General features: G+C 43.6%; 1 protein-coding gene across 9 annotated transcripts in view; it reads left to right on the top strand.

The window, feature by feature from the left end:
- The window catches only part of TTN (titin), a 242512-nt gene that overhangs the window by 42512 nt on the left and 182892 nt on the right, over nt 1-17108 (top strand). For 8 of the 9 annotated variants that reach the window (XM_062578197.1, XM_062578203.1, XM_062578202.1 and 5 more), the window contains 2 exons: nt 8270-10828; nt 11442-11720. In XM_062578197.1, coding sequence (XP_062434181.1) covers nt 8270-10828; nt 11442-11720 — 2838 coding nt within the window. The remainder of the gene's footprint in view (nt 1-8269; nt 10829-11441; nt 11721-17108) is intronic. The other variant, XM_062578204.1, reaches the window with a different exon arrangement.

The following is a 17108-nucleotide window of genomic DNA, read 5'->3' as shown; positions in this document are numbered from 1 at the left end:
GTGCCTCCTGATGCACCTCCTGGTGCACAGCCAAGTGAGTACCCCCTGCAGGACATTACAAGCAGGCACACAGAGGAGCAGTTTGGCTATTATGACTTCTGTGCAGAAGAGAAGCAGGAAGAACAGGTCAAGAAGCAAGAGAGATCAGTAGATATTGAACAGGACATAGAAGTTGATGATTCTCTCCATAAAGAAGAAATGCCAGATGTTGGGGGTGCTGGATCAGTAGATATTGAACAGGACATAGAGGTTGATGATTCTCTCCACAAAGAAGAAATGCCGGATGTTGAGGGTCCTGGATCAGTAGATATTGAACAGGACATAGAGGTTGATGATTCTCTCCATAAAGAAGAAATGCCAGATGTTGGGGGTGCTGGATCAGTAGATATTGAACAGGACATAGAAGTTGATGATTCTCTCCACAAAGAAGAAATGCCGGATGTTGAGGGTCCTGGATCAGTAAAAATTGAACAGGACATAGAAGTTGATGAATCTCTCCACAAAGAAGAAATGCCGGATGTTGGGGGTGCTGGATCAGTAGACATTGAACAGGATATAGAAGCTGATGATTCTCTCCACAAAGAAGAAATGCCGGATGTTGGGGGTGCTGGATCAGTAGACATTGAACAGGATATAGAAGCTGATGATATTCTCCATAAAGAAGAAATGCCAGATGTTGGGGGTGCTGGATCAGTAGAAATTGAACAGGATATAGAAGCTGATGATTCTCTCCACAAAGAAGAAATGCCAGATGTTGGGGGTGCTGGATCAGTAGATATTGAACAGGATGTAGAGGCTGATGATTCTCTCCACAAAGAAGAAATGCCAGATGTTGGGGGTGCTGGACACTGGGAAATATACAATGATGAACAAAAGGTGCAAGAAACAGAGCATGACATAGGTAACTCTTCAACGGATCTAACCCTTACTCCTTCTGGTGTAGAAAAAGCATGTAAAGATTTTCCTGAAGAAGTTCAAGTTCACCCAGAAAAGGTTCATTTCAAAGAGCAGCTGCTGCCATCCGAGACTGACATGGCCAATATCATATTTGATCTGAAGAAATTTATGGAGCCTTTCCCCACTGAAGAGAATTTAAGTATAGCACAGGCACAAACCTCTACATCTCAGGAAAGCACGGAGGAGAGAATGACTGGCCTCATCTCTCCTGTGCACAAACATGACATCCTTGTAGAAGAAATGTCTCTGAGTGAGGAGCTTCGCCAGAACTACAGAATGCAGCTAGAGGGGACCAGTGCCCAGGAAGAGATGCAGCCAATAGAAATCGAAAAGGCAGATTCACAAATGGACCTCACTAGTATCATGCTATCTGCTGAAGAGAGGCCATCTGCAGTAGGAATTTATGAGCCAGAGGCGAGTGTCTGTAAGGAGGAATTACTTGAGGGACAAAATCATAGTTCTCTGGTGGAGTCCACAGCAGATATCCAAAGGCTAGTGCAAGAAGCACATGTGTGGGAGGGTGGAGAGGGACTGGAGCTGGCAGACTCTCAGAGTGACAGCTTTATCATCGAATTGAAAAAAGCTGCATGTGAAAAAAAACTCCAGGCTGGGCATCAGGCAGAGGAGAAGGAAAGTCCTGAAACAGAAAAGTTCTTTGAGAAAGGAATGAGCAGCTCCACCTTTGAGGAGACCACAGGTTACCCTGAGGGGATGCTCAGGGCCACCCAGCAGGAGCCAAACACAGGCAAGGGCTTTTCATTTGGGCAACTCCTACTTGGTTTAATAATTGATAATCCTGTGGCACAGAAAGAGGAAAGGAAGGAGTGTGGGGGCAAGAAGACACCCACTGAGGAAGCTACTGAGAGCAACCTGGATGATGAAGGACCATGGGAAGAAGTTTCTGCAGGTCCAGAGCCCAGCACTGTTCAAGCCTCAGAGTCAGACCCCAAGTCATCCCTGGCCAAGTACTTAAGGTCAACAGGGGTGCAGGAAACTCCAGGTGTCAAAGAGGCAGCTCAGAAGGGGCAGCGAGAGATCATCACTTCCATGGAAGTGGAGGAGGTTACCTTCAGCATGGTTTATGATTATTACAACAACCAGCAGGAGCTGGCTCGGCCCTTCTCTCCTGAGTCAGAAATGTCTATAGAGCTGGAGAGTGGATGCGGAGAGGAGTTGCCTGATTCAGACCGCTTCTACACACCTCCCTCTTCAGTGGAGATCTTTGAGACTGCTTCATCGGCATCCTACCACACACCACTCAGCACACCTGAGCGCTACTCCACACCATCTGAAGGCTCAGGGTACAGCACACCACCTGAGCGCTACTCCACACCATCTGAAGGCTCAGGGTACAGCACACCACCTGAGCGCTACTCCACACCATCTGAAGGCTCAGGGTACAGCACACCACCTGAACATTACTCTGTACCCTTTGAGGGTTCAGAGGGCAAAATACCACGAGACCACTACTCCACACCCTCTGTGGGGATGCAGTCATCCTCAGGGGACAGCATACCACCTGGGCGCTACAGGACGCCAGCTGGGGAGTATGTGGATGCCCTGGCTGCACTCCCTCGCTGTGAGGGGAGATGGCAGCCTCCAGACCAGGCTGAGGTGTTTAGGACCCCTTGTGAAGCCCGGGAGGCATCAGAAAATGAAATGTCACCTGTGTTCCTCAAGACGTTGAGCCGGAGAAGGCTGTACAAAGGCAGCATACTGAACTTTGTGGCTGAGGTGGTGGGTGTGCCTGAGCCAGAGGTGAAGTGGTATCACAATAAATCTCTGCTGGAGCTGGATGAGAGAGTGCGGATAGAGAAAGATGGAGACAGGTGTATGCTGGAGATCGTTAATGTTCAGAAAGCTGATGGAGGGGACTATCTGTGCCATGCGGTGAACATTGTTGGGGAAGCTAAATGCATTGCCCAAGTGGAAGTTTTGTCAGAAGATGGGCGGTCACTGGCACTGCCACCCCCTGTCACTCACCAGCATGTTATACACTTTGACCTGGAGCAAAGCAGTTCCTCACGGTCACCCTCACCACAGGAAATCCTATTGGAAGTGGAATTGGATGAAAATGAGGTGAAGGAGTTTGAGAAGCAGGTCAAAATTGTGACCAGTCCTGAGTTCAGCCTAGATAAGAAGAGCATGGTGGTTTCCCTGGATGTCCTTCCACTTGCCTTGTTGGAGCAAGCTGTGGGCTTGGCCTCAGAGGAGAGTGAGGATGTGAAAATTGATTTCCAAGTGACTGAAATGCCGCCCCGTTTTGCAGTGCCCATTATGGATGTGGAGGCCACAGAAGGCTCAGAGGCAGTGTTTGAGTGTGCAGTGACAGGTACCCCTGTCCCAGTGGTGCAGTGGTTCAAAGGTGACATCTGTGTGACCCCTGAGGTGGGGAAGTATGTTGTGAGTCAGAGGGAGAGCTTTCATAGTCTGAAAGTCCAAAATGTAGGTCCTTCTGACGGTGGCAGGTATCAGTGTCAGGCAATCAATAGGCTGGGAGAAGCAATGTGCAAAGGGTCCCTTGTAGTCACAGCTCCACAAGGAGCAAGCACTAAGGTGAGCAGTGAGACAGCCACAGACAGCACTCCGGACAGGCCCCAGAAGTGTGACTTGCTTTTAAGAAACACTGTGACCCCAGGCGACCAGGCAGAAGTAGAGCTGGAGTCTGAGTCACACACTGACGACTCGCAGAGAGAAGTCCAGCCAGTGGCAGTGACTGAACAAGAGCAGGAAGTGGAAGGGGAGGAGTGTGACAATGCTAATTTGGACCTGTTTGCAGAGCCATCCAAGAAGGAATGGGTTGAGTTTCGGGCAGAGGACTCGGAGAGCTGTTCTTTTGACTCCCAGGTCGCAGAAGCTCCTCCTAGATTTCTCAGGCGCATTTCTGACTACAGTACATTTGTAGGTGCCTCAGTGTGTTTCCAGTGCCTTGTGACAGGTTCCCCCCACCCAAGTGTCAGTTGGTACAAGGATGGGGTGTTGTTGGAAGGGGATAGGTACAGTGTGCAAGAAGAGCAGGGAGGTTGTCATAGCCTTACTATCAAAAACTTGATCCAAAGTGACAGTGGTGAATACAAATGTATAGCTACTAACAGAGCAGGAACTGCAGAAACTTGTGCTGTGTTAACATTATACTAGATTTCCGTACATAATTTTGCAGTCTTTTTACTCAATACGTTTCTGCTGCTGTTCACTGTGGGTAAAAATGTAGCATTTGTTTTAGGGGCATTGTTTATCGTCTCTTCAGGAGTGAAATTCACTCCATGTGGGCATATTTCTTTCTCACTTAAACTTTCCTTCCTTGGGGAATTTAAGTGAGATTTAAGCTGTGCATTGGTCTCCCGCACACTTTCTGTGCCAAGGTATATTTCAGGCTCCTCCCAAACTCCTTACTTGTTCTTGTAAAGATGTTTTAATTGACACTTATTTATGTAGGATTCATCTGTTTCATGTATTGTACATATTCCTATGTTTCTGTAAAAGTGCAATTACTGTAGGTTTTAGGTAGTCTAGAAGTTACCTGGAAATGTAGAAACCACTTTTTTCTTGGAACTTAAAGGTGTGGAATACTAATTTACACTTGCTATTTAGTTTGGATATTGTTCCATGAAAGAACTCCTAAAATTGGTATTCCCCCTTCACACAATGTTGTGTCAGAAAATGTGAGTATCTCTGATTCAAATCCTGTAAACATTTACAGTTTCTATCACTGCAAAGCTCTTAAATCTATGGGTCTCATTCCACCAACTCATGGAATCCAACAACTTTTTTAAAGTCAATAGAATAATGTTGCATAGAAAAGCAATTCAGTGGGATGATAAAAGTTTTGCTTTAGTAGAGACTGGACAGGATTTTTTTTCTCTATTACCAAGTAATAAATATACAAACATATTTTGTACTGTATCTTTAAAAGTTAAAAGGAGAGGAGAGGGAGCATAATAAGTCAATGATATAACTATAAATTCATTAAAATAATCTTGGTTGTCCCTGTATTCCGGTGTCGTTCATAAAAATTGCATAGTAATAAGAAAGCAAGAGATTTTTATGCAGTATTCTTGTTCAACATAAGAACTAAATCTCTAGAGATTCCTTTTTTTTTTCATTAGTAGCAGTTAAGTGTTCTATATGTCAAGATGACCAGAAATAGAATACATTCAAATACTATCTGTGGCATTTTCTTAGCAGAAAGATTTTTACGTTAATGTTCTCAATTGGAGTATATATTTAAATCAATACAAGTATTTAGGAGGAAGAATCAGCAGTATTTGAAATAATTAAATCATAATTAAATTAATCCATCTTACACAGACATTGATAAATTGATTGAACAAATATTTTAAAAATATAAAATTATTGGTTAATTAATAGGAGATATTAAACAGCTCTCTAATGCCAGCTTTCCAGTAACCTATATATCAAGGTGGAATGCTAAATTTTATGGCCTTGAAATGTTACTTCACACAAAAATGATATTTGCTCTGATTACTTGTAATGTGAGGTTCAGATTATTTAAAAATTGCTGTCAGTTGCCTTTCAAACTGCTTTAATGAGCTTGACGATTTTAAATATGAGAGAACTATTCCTGTAGTACACCCAGTTATTTTAATGCATGTTCTTATTCCTGCATTTGATGTGTTCTCCCATGGAGGTTAATGTGCCTCAAAGACTCAATTATTTTTCAAGACTATCCCATCACTTTTTGGGGGACAGTTTGGATCAAAGGACTCGCTTTGTCCGATCGTGCCGCCCAGACGACCCTTGCAGAAGTGGCAAGTTCTAATGACCCAGCACATGGGGAAATGACCTGAATGGTTAAACTATTGTCAGGGCATCACTTTAGTTTCTTCCCATTCATGACCCTATAATAAATACTAAGTATTATCAGATTTTACATGGTTAATAGGCAGAGATAATTGCAATTTCTCATAGATAACGGTGGTGTGAGAGAGAAGTGAGAGTGTCTGACCCAACATTGTCCTGGGTAAGAGTTGTTTCGTAACGTGTCCTTATCCATTCCTTGTGCAGATGTGTAGCACCAACTGGGCAGCAGAGATTCCCAGGGAAGCTGTTGTGAATTGTTTTGTTATGCATCAGCTGTGACATGAAAGGTCTTTTTGGTCCAAAGCTGATGAGGTCAGAGGGCCTTTGGTCAGGTTCTAAGCAATTAGAGCGTATTTAATTTCCACGTAAACCAACAGACATTTTTAGTAGAGACAGGCCTACTCCAAAACCTTAGATCCAAACAGGTCCAAATTTATGTTCACATCTTGAAATATATAGCCATGCATCTGTATCTCTATTTTAAATGTTTTTGGTTCACGTACATTTAGAAGTCTTGTTTTAAACTTCAGTTTCGTACATTGGCTAGGAGCACCACAATTGTGTATGAAGAGCCAAAGTCTGACTTAAGCTACACTGATATAAATCTGGAATAATTCTGGTTTTGAATAAACTTACTCTGCGGCAATTAGTATATCATAGAGCCATGTTTGATCATCTCTCTTCAAAATTTTGTGCTTTCATAAGAATTACAAAAGTCAATATTTCATTGTCAGGTCTTCATTTTTACAAACCAGATATCTTAAAATCGGGATGAATTATGTCAATTTGTCATCAATGTATATTGAATGTTAACAAGTATGATTAACTTGTGAAATAAATATGTTAAATCTATAAGTCCGTCGCTTCTTGTACTTTATTCATTTCACAGGTTTTCTGTCCTAAATATGCAGGAGCACCTAAAATGAGTTAATTTTTGTCATATTCTTTTGTGTAAAGCCTTTGCCTATATATTAGCAAAGATTCCATTCTGCATTTTTTATACTTTCTTCCCAATTCTACCCTGTATGATTCCTTGTCCTCATATTCACTAGCACTAGTATTTCCGTGGAAGCTGCCATACTGGCTTTAGCAAAGCTAGTAGGTAATAGTAAAGTGCTAGCGTAATACTTTTTCACCTAAGCTCCTCTTTGCAGGTAGTCACTGTATGCACTCTGCTATCGTCTCATGTATATTAAGATATTTTGGAGAAAGTTAGTAACTACTAAAGCCAATGAGAAAGAATTGGGCATGATATTTTTTGCTCTTTCCTGTGTTTGTTCTTGGAATGCTGCAAAAATTATCATCATTTCAAATGTTTCGGATCTTTCAGATGCCATAGTTGAGAACATATTGAGGTTTGCCGTTAGAGTGCTTCGAGACATTCGTTCACTCACTGTTCTTTTGTTCTTTCGTTTTTAACAACTCCAATGTTTTCTCAGTAGTGCCAGATACTGTGGGGCTTAGCTGAACAAGCTTGGCTCAATGAGGACAGCAGGAATTGGTTTCTAAATGTTATCTCTGCATTGTACTTTTTCTGGATATTTTGTTCTGTTCCTGGAAATCGCAGAATTCACTGATGTTTTTAGTGTCAAGGGTCTGCAGAGGACAACACGCACTTCCCTTGATGACTTTTTCTCATTTTTAAACCACTGTTAGAGCAAAGTACTCCAATACGCAGAAAAAAATCTAAATCCACATAGGCAAGGAAAAGAAAAACCTGAAGGTTCTTTGTCATCTTTTTCTCTGGTATTGCAGGAGTTTTAATATGCAACATTATTTCAGGGAGGAGTTTAAAAGTGCAAGTTAAATTAACTACATAAAAGTAAGAGTGTAAACTCACGGTTTTAGTAATAATGATATTTTAACCACAAAGGTCTAGTAATAAAAGCAGGATAAAGCTGGTAAGGAGATGTGACCTCTTGTATTAAGCAAATAATTGAGTTGAAAGAGATGAACTAACCACACCAGAGGAAAGTCTGGTGTGCAAACAACCTTGTCTTGTTTTTCCTTCCCTAATTCTGGTATTCTGTTTTTTTTGTGGTGGTGTGGATTGAACCAGAGCCTTACCACTGCTCTGCTGTACTTGTTCATATTATCGTGCATGTGAATACGTATGACACATACCACTTTAGTTATATTTGTGAAATGCACCAATGTTGCTAGATTGTTACTTGCACTTTAGATTGGATACTCTTGGGGATATGTCCGAACCATATACCATGCTGCCAGGTTTAAAGAGACACACAATGTTGATCCAAATGGGAAGTTCTCTTTAACCTGACAGCACAGCATGTCTCTCTGCTTAGAGGTGTGTAATTAACACAAAGGGGTCTCATGTTCATTGTTAATTCCTGTATAGTATTGAGAATGCCTCCAGGTATACAAAAGTAGTTAAACTAACAGAGCTGTGTATTGTTGTTCATTGTTTATTGCTATCTGCAAGTGTTCACTTAAATATTTTAGTAAAATTAAACATTTTTTTTCCATACAGACATTTCTAGTGCTCTTATTTTGTCTGCTGAGGAAGGAAGAAGAGAAGGTTACAGCAGCAGCCTCCAATTGCCTGATAGAGATAAAACACTTGAATTTGAGCCTGAAAAAACAGTTTATTCCAGCAAAGCAGAGATGAAAATGGGGGATGGAGGCAGTGTCCCTGTTTTCCTCAAACAGGTCTCAAATGTTGAAATCTGGCAGGGAGATGTAGCTAGGCTTTCTGTTACTGTTACTGGCAACCCCACACCCAAAATCCAGTGGTTTTTCAATGGTGTGAAGCTAACCCCCTCTGTGAACTGTAAGTTAGTATTTGCTGGCAATGACCACAGCCTCATCCTCCCATATGCTGGTGTGCAGGATGAGGGTGAGTACACATGCGTGGCCAGCAATGTGCATGGTGAGACGGCATGCAGTGCCCATCTTTGTGTGCGGCACCAGATACCAGGGGCCCCCCGCTTTGTGAGGACACCAGACAGCGTGCAGTGTGCACTGGGTGTGACTGCTGTCTTTGAGTACACTGTGGCTGGGGAGCCACATCCAGATGTGCAATGGTTCAAGGGGAGTGAGCAGCTTTTCTCTGATGTGCGTCATTCTGTTGTTCACCACGCTGACGGCTCAGGATCCTTGACCATACAGGAGTGCATGGAGGAAGATGGTGGGATCTACACATGTAAGGCACTCAGTGCCCTGGGCGAGGCAGCATGTTCTGCTGAACTCCTGGTGCTGCTGGAGGATCATGCTATTTGCAGGCGAAGCCCAGCCTTGCAGCACTCAGAGGTTGCAGAAGACCCAAGCCCCCTCTCCTTCGAGGAGGCTGTTGAGCTTCCTGCCATGGAAGGATCACTCAGCCTTGAGGCTGTACAGGAGCCCTCGACTCTTCTCCAGCTCCAGACAAGCCAGGCAGAGCATGTGCTGCCCAAGGAGGACATCCTGCCTGGCCTGCCACCGGCCTGCCTGGCTGTACAGGGTGTAGAAGAGATGCTTGCCCAGGTGGCAACAATAAAAGAGAATAGCGGACTCTTGGCAGAGCTACTGGAAACCCTACCTGCTTGTCCCCAGGGTGTGGTGCCTGGAGGCACAACTGAGGCACAGCTGCTAGGCTGCCTTGGGACTGTGGCTGTGCAGATGCTTTTGCCCAAAGAGCACGTCGTTCCTGATGCAGCAGAGCAGATGGCTGTTCTAAAAACAGAGGCTTCCCAAGTCCTCCTACAGGTGCCAACCACCACTGAGAGCTGTGCCATAGATGGTGGCCACACTCAGCATATAGAAGGCATCCAGGGAATGCAAGGTGAGCTGAAGGCTGAACCCAAATTTCCCTCCAAGTTGGCCTGCACTGTGAACCGACTTGTTCCCTTGGAGAGCATTTCTTCCCTAGAAGCAGCAGAGGAAGATTTTGCTGCAAGAATCCATGAAGGACAGGCTGTGAGACTTCCCTTGCTGACAGAAGAAAACCAGCTCCTGGAGGAGGAACATGCCATTGATCTAGCCAGCCCATCTGAACAGAGTCCAAGGGCAAGGAGACAACCTCCTGAAACAATCCATGTCCACCAACTCCAGGCAAGCCAAGTTCTTACCAAAGAGAGCCAGCTCACTGCTCAAGTTCCCAAGAGCTGCACCTTAGATATAAAACCTCAAATTAGAGATGCCCTGAAAGCTGCAGTGGTAAGTGAGCAAAACCTCCTGTTTTCAGAATGGTTGGCTGATAAAGAAAGCATTGAAGTACAGGCAATAAAAATCACCAAGGAACATAAATACACCCTGTGCACCTATATAGTGACCACAGATGAGCCCACTCCCACAGAAATCTCCATCTCCCTGGGAGAAGTCAACATTCAGACAGCTGAGCAGAAAACAGAGCTGAAGGAGGCTTTCTATTCTCTTATGTATGAAGAAAAACATCTCTTGACAGATGAAAAATCCAAAGCTTGGCCAGCCCAGTCCAGTCCACTTCTCCTTGGAAAATTCTGCAATGAAGCCACACATACAGATCACTCCAAGCTGGAGCCCCAGCAGGCTAAGAGGACCATGGAGGCAGAAATACCCCTGGAACAGCCTTTGCCTGCAAAAACCATCAGTGTTCTAATGGGGCAAGGTCAAATCAAGGATGTAGGGGCAGCTGCAGCCACTGCTGATGTAGACGCTGCAAGTCTTCCAGTTGAGAAACCCACAGAACTACTGAAAAGGAAGGAGAAAAGGGAGGAAATATGTGAGGAAGAGAACCGAGAGAGTCTGGAAACTAGAGATGGGAAGCTAGAGGATGCGCTGGAAAGAGAAATTTATCCCATCATATGCAACAAGCTGGTCGACACTGTTGTGGAGGAAGGGGAGAGTGTCAGTCTGGTGTCTGTGATAACAAATGCCAGAGAGGTGAATTGGTACTTTGAGGGTAAACTGGTGTCTTCAGGCCACAAATTCAAGTGTTTGCAAGATCAGGACACATACACACTAGTAATCAGCCAAGTGTGTAAGGAGACACACCAAGGAGAGTATGCCTGTGAGGCACTGAATCAAGGTGGAAAAACAGCAACAGCAGCAAAACTCACAGTTGTTAAAAGAGGTTGGATTATGGAGATATAATACTGCCTTTTTAATTCACTGCCGTACTAATGAAACTGGACCCTATGTAACTGCATCTGTGGATATAGATATGATACTATGTCATCGCAATACTAATCGGGCCATCCCCTTTCTGACCATCTCCTTTTGCCATGTTTTAAAGTATTTCATCACTCACAGTCTTTGGTGATGCACTTAGTTGCTTCATGTTATCATACAATCAAGGTCAGGACAGCACCCATTCTTTAGAGTCATTGCACTGTTTTAGCATGATTTCTCATTCACACTGTAATTTCTCACTGCTCCAGGATAAAGTGGTATATGTTTGTATCACGCTGTTTCTGCACATTGTTATTACACCTTGCTATTTTGCATTTTTCCAGTTTTTCCAGGATCACCGCTTTGTTTCCTGATGCCATTATGTGCCACAACACTATTTGTCCACTGAGGCTAATGCTGCTTACATTTCTTGCAGGATTTCTTTTTCTTTTAGTCACTTTCTGTGGATTGCTAATAAATCACCTGTCTTTTTTAAAGTCAATTACTTCACTAACTGTTACTTTCCAAAATGCCAGCAGGCAGGGCTTTGAGTCACTCTGTGCTTCTAATTTCAGTTGCTCCAATCCTGAGGAGAAGACTTGAATCCCTGGAGGTGGCAGTAAACCACGTGGCCAAGTTTACCTGTGAGACAGAGACTGCTCCCAATGTCAGGTTCCAGTGGTACAAAGCTGGCCGAGAGATATATGACGGGGACAAATATTCCATTCGCACCTCCAACTACCTCTCTACACTGGAGATCCCAAGGCCTCAGGTTGTTGACTGTGGAGAGTACAGCTGCAAGGCTTCCAACCAATACGGCAGTGTAAGCTCTACAGCCGTTTTGACAGTAACTGGTAAGTCCCAAGCCCTTCTCCTTTTCTGCGAAATGGCCTGATATATTGTACTGCTTTCATCAATTTACTTACCAGGGCCCTTACTCAGTAGGGCTTCTTGATTTTGAGAATGCCGCTTTTAGGTGTTTTCCATACTCAGAAAGGGGAAAGAGAGTAGAAGTTTCAGGAGGGAAGTAAGAATGGCAAAAGAGAGTGTGTGAAGAATTAGATCTTCAACAGAATGCGGTTGCTTTGTTAATACATTCTTCAGGAAGGTTTATTTAGCCTTCAGACAATAAGCTCTTAAATCACATTTCTTTAGTGTAATTATCATTGTACGATTATGCTAGCACCTTACATTTACCCTGCAGCTATACTTGCAAGACAGGTTCTGCTTACCTGAACATCTGTGTGTCATGGCTGGATGGGAACGGTGTGTGTGGGGAGGGGGTGGGGGTGGGGAAACAGATCATCTTAAATAAACAAAAGAGAGTTCAAAGGTGTTTTCAGTCTATTGAGAACCATGAAATTTACTACCTTTTTTTTTTTTTTTTTAATATCTTGTGGGCATTCACAATTTTTCTTACTTCACCTTTTCTTGTTGTGTGAGGATTTTGTACGTAGTCTTTGCTAAGTGCCAGACTGAAGAAAGATGCACAGACTGCTCACAGTGTACAAACTTGGCAATCTTGGGAGAATGGTGTGCAAATTTCTCAGTCTTGGGGAAGGAAGCTCTGGCTTTCCGCTCATTTCCTGAGTTTGTACATCACTCCAGAGATTCAAAATGCCTTCAAGCTCTCAAGCAATATACAGACCCAAGAAGCATAAAACCTAAAGCAAAAATTGGTTATCTTTAACACCTCTTATCTCCTTCACTGTTGACCTCTTTTGCTTTAGGGTATCTAATGGCAAACCAACCCCTCCTGTTCTCGCTTCCTGGCAAATATGGAGAGACAGCATTAGCTCTGGTCCTCACCTCTAGATAACATTGAACTCCTTTGTTTTGCAGAAGCGTTTCCACCAACGTTTATTACCAGACCGGAATCTATCACTACTTTTGTGGGCAAAAGTGCCAGATTTCTGTGTACTCTTTCGGGGACTCCAGTCATTGACATCGCCTGGCAGAAAGATGGCACGACCATTTTACCTTCGGACCACCACAAGATCTCCAAAGTGGAAAATAAGCATGTGTTAGAAATTTCTTCTCTCACTGTCAGTGACAGAGGGGTTTACACTTGCAAAGCTTCCAACAAGTTTGGGGCTGACATCTGCCAGGCTGAAATGGTCATTATAGACAAGCCTCACTTTATTAAAGTTTTGCAGTCTGTACAATCAGCAGTCAATAAAAAAATACGTCTTGAATGTCAGGTAGATGAAGACAGGAAAGTAACTGTAGGGTGGACAAAGGATGGAAACAAAATCCCTCCAGGCAAAGATTATAAGATTTACTTTGAAGACAAAATAGCCTCGCTTGAGATTCCTCTAGCTAAGCTCAAGGATTCAGGTCATTATGTATGCACTGCTTCAAATGAGGCGGGAAGCAGCTCCTCTTCTGCCAGCGTCACAGTCAGAGGTAAGATAGTCCTAGACCCCCTTTACCTTTGCTCTTTCTGGGTTCCCCATTTTTTCCTTTGCAGGTAAAAGGTTTTCCCCAGCTGAAGTGATTCTGTGAACTCTTCTCATACCTTCCATCAGGTCCATTCACCTCTTGCTTGTTTCCCCCTTGTCTTACAGTGCACTGTGGAATGCACTGAGTAGTGCACAAATACTTCAGTATGTCTTTTGCCAACCAACTCAAAGGGTTGCTCCTGCATGCAGGGGAGAGATGGAGGCAGAGGGCTGGAGAGACTGTGAGAACTGCGGCTCAGCAAAGATTATGCTGATCTTTTCTAAAGTTGTGTTTTGTTCCTCTGTTAGTAACCAGTCTTTCAAAGCTTCATATTTCAAGCTCTTTTTTCTTTTTTCTTTTCTTTTCTTTTCTTTTCTTTTCTTTTCTTTTCTTTTCTTTTCTTTTCTTTTCTTTTCTTTTCTGTCCCTTTTTCAGAACCACCGTCATTTGTGAAGAAGATCGATCCATCTTATTTACTGACCCCAGGCGACTCTGCACGCCTTCAGTGCAAAGTCAAAGGGTCTCCTGAAATCCAGATTACTTGGTTCAAGAACAATAAGGAAATCCGTGAAAGCAACACCCAGAGGATGTCCTTTGTCAATTTTGTGGCTATATTAGATATTTCCGAGATGAAAGTTGATGACAGTGGGAGCTACTCATGTGAAGCTGTAAATGAGGTTGGGAGTGACAGCTGCACCACAGAAGTAGTTGTCAAAGGTCTGTTCTTCCTGCCATTGCCAGTCGAATTCTTGGGAAAAGCCTTTCTTTTTATGGCATGGGTGACTAATTCTTTTTTGCTGCTTTTATAGAGCCTCCCTCTTTCATCCGAACACTCGAACCAGCAGAGGTAGTGAAGGGAACAAACACCGTCCTTCAGTGTGAGGTTGCTGGCACTGGACCATTTGAGATTAGTTGGTACAAAGATAAGAAACAGATTCGCAGCAGTAAAAAGTACAGGCTGACCTCTCAGAAGTCTGTTATTTCTCTGGAGGTGTCCTCCTTTAATAGTGCAGATGTCGGTGAATACGAGTGTATGATAGCTAACGAAGTTGGGAAATGCATATGCAGTGCGACATACATCTTGAAAGGTCAGTTGGAGAGAGAAAATTCTTTCCACTTACTGCATGGATTGTCAAGGACCTCTTGTTTCTTGAAATGTCATTTCTTTGGATTTGTGGCTGGATGGGGGAGGGTGGCAAGGGGAAGAGTGTCGTCGTCTTCTCTTAAAATTTTGTGTACATCTTACCTCTACCTGTCGTCTAACCTCTGAATTTGAAAGCTACCTTAGTGCATCCCAGATACCGAGTTTAAAGGTTCAGGTGTTAATCTCACAGCAGGGGAGTGCAGCTCTTACCCATGCCTGTACTTTAGCCAGATTGCACCATGTGCTTCACACACTGTCTTATAAAACAATCCTTGAGCAGCTGGTTTCATGCCATGATGCAGTAGCAGATGAGTATTTCTTTTTGTCTCCCTTCTTTGAACTAGAACCACCATCTTTTGTTAAGAAGATTGAAAATGTGACAGCTCTGGCTGGAGATACTATTATGTTACAGGCTGTGGTGAAAGGGTCAGAGCCTATTTCTGTGGTATGGATGAAGGGAAAAGACATTGTTCAAGATGACAACAGAGTGAGAGTGACATTTGAACATGGCCTGGCAACACTGCAAATTGCTGGTGTACAGCTGAGCTCTGGTGGCAAATACTGCTGCGTGGCTGAGAACGATGCAGGGAGTCAGTCATGCTTTGGAGAACTAACAGTTAAAGGTCAGTGTAGGAGCCCTTTGACCCCCTGCGATGTCTCCTACATGAGAAGAAGAGCAATTCCCTTTTGTCCTTAACACCAGTTCTTTAAATCTGTTGTAGAACCTGCCAAAATCGTTGACAAATCAGAAGTGATTCAGGTAACAGCAGGGGATCCAGCCATTCTGGAGTATACTGTCACGGGCACTCCAGAGCTAAAAACCAAATGGTTCAAAGATGGAAGGCCACTACCTGCCAGCAAGAAATATAGGATCAGCTTTAAAAATAACATTGCTCAGCTCAAGTTTTATACTGCCGAAATGCAAGACAGTGGCGAGTACACCTTTGAGATATCCAATGATGTGGGGATCAGCTCTTGTACTACCAGCTTTACTGTGCTAGGTTGGTACTGACTCTTTGTAAAGAGCCCTGCTACTCTGCTCTGAGCCTGAGAGACCCAGAAGCAGAACTGAGCCTCTCTTTTGCTCACATGTTGCTTTCTTTTCACACCCAACAGATCGCACGCTCCCTCCCTTCTTTACTAAACCACTGAAGAATATTGACAGTGTCATTAGTGCCTCATGCCGCCTAGACTGCAAAATTTCTGGATCTCTTCCAATGACCGTCTCTTGGTTTAAGCAGGATACCGAGATCACTACAAGTGCCAAGTACACAGTACACTTTGCAGAAGGGTCAGCGTCTTTGGAAATAAAACATCTAGACACAAGTGATGCTGGGGTTTACATTTGCAGAGCCACAAACTCAGCTGGTAGCAAAGACAGCAGTAGCACTTTGTTTGTAAAAGGTTTGGCAATTTGTTTTGTGTTTCTTTCTTGCATACTTTTTCTTTTCATATGGTAATACTTATCTTCCCCACAGTGCAGTCTGCGTGTCTTTCTTACTCTTCACAATTGTTTCCCTTCAATGCAATCTAGAGCCACCCAGCTTCATTGTAGAACCAGAATCCAAAGATGTACTGCCTGCATCAACCGTACGTTTCAAGAGCACATTCAAAGGCACAACGCCACTGACGGTGAAATGGTATAAGGATGAAAGTGAGCTGATGACGGGAGGAGCCTGCTACATTATGACAGAGGCGCTAGCGAGCTACCTGGAGCTTTATGCAGTCAAACCTGCAGACTCGGGAAAATACACTTGCAAAGTCTCCAATATAGCTGGTTCAGTAACATGCAGTGCAAACTTGTTTGTAAAAGGTTTGCATTCTCACTCTCTTTTTAGCTTCTTTCAGCTGCTGGACTGATCCCAGTGGCACTCTTTGATGCCTTCTTTATTCTGAACACTTTTCTTAAATCTACAGAACCTGCTGCCTTCAAGGAGAAGCTAGAGCCAACCCATCTGGTCAAGAAAGGTGGATATGCTGAGCTGATCTGTAAAGTCACTGGCACCCCTGACATTAAAATCACGTGGTTCAAGGATGATAGGGAGATAAAAGAGAGTGACAAATACAGGATGTCTTTTACAAAATCCACAGCAGTACTCCATCTTATGGAGGTTGAGACTGAAGACAGTGGAGAATATATTTGCGAGGCCAGAAATGATGCTGGAAAAGATATTTGCAGCAGCGTTGTTACAATCAAAGGTGTGTGTGACAACCACCATCCCAGCCAGTTTGTCTCTTTAAACTCTATGCAGTTTTACAGACTTCCTAAGCATGATTAATACAAACTGCATTTTTTTCTTTTGCACTGTAGAGTCGCCTTATTTTAGCAAGGAGTTTCAATCCATGGAAGTCTTAAAGGATTCTGATGTGATTTTGGAATGCGAGGTGCTTGGCACGCCTCCCTTTGAAGTATTTTGGGTGAAGGATGATAAACCTGTGCGGAGCAGTAAGAAGCACAGAATAAGCATTGAGAAATCTTTCATTAGCCTCCACATTTTCAGGTTTGATGCTTCTGATGTTGGCGAGTATCAGTGTAGAGTAACAAATGATGTTGGAACCTGCCTCTGCAGTTCGGAGGTCACACTGAAAGGTTAGTGCAAGCTGCAGAATGACAGTGGCACACTCTCATCCCAGTGTGGTTTCCATGCCACACTGC

The sequence above is a fragment of the Rhea pennata genome, chromosome 6 (genome assembly GCF_028389875.1).
Source record: "Rhea pennata isolate bPtePen1 chromosome 6, bPtePen1.pri, whole genome shotgun sequence".
NCBI classification, from domain to species: domain Eukaryota; kingdom Metazoa; phylum Chordata; class Aves; order Rheiformes; family Rheidae; genus Rhea; species Rhea pennata.
Note: the sequence above shows the minus strand (reverse complement) of the source record. Positions and strands in the feature narration are given on the sequence as shown.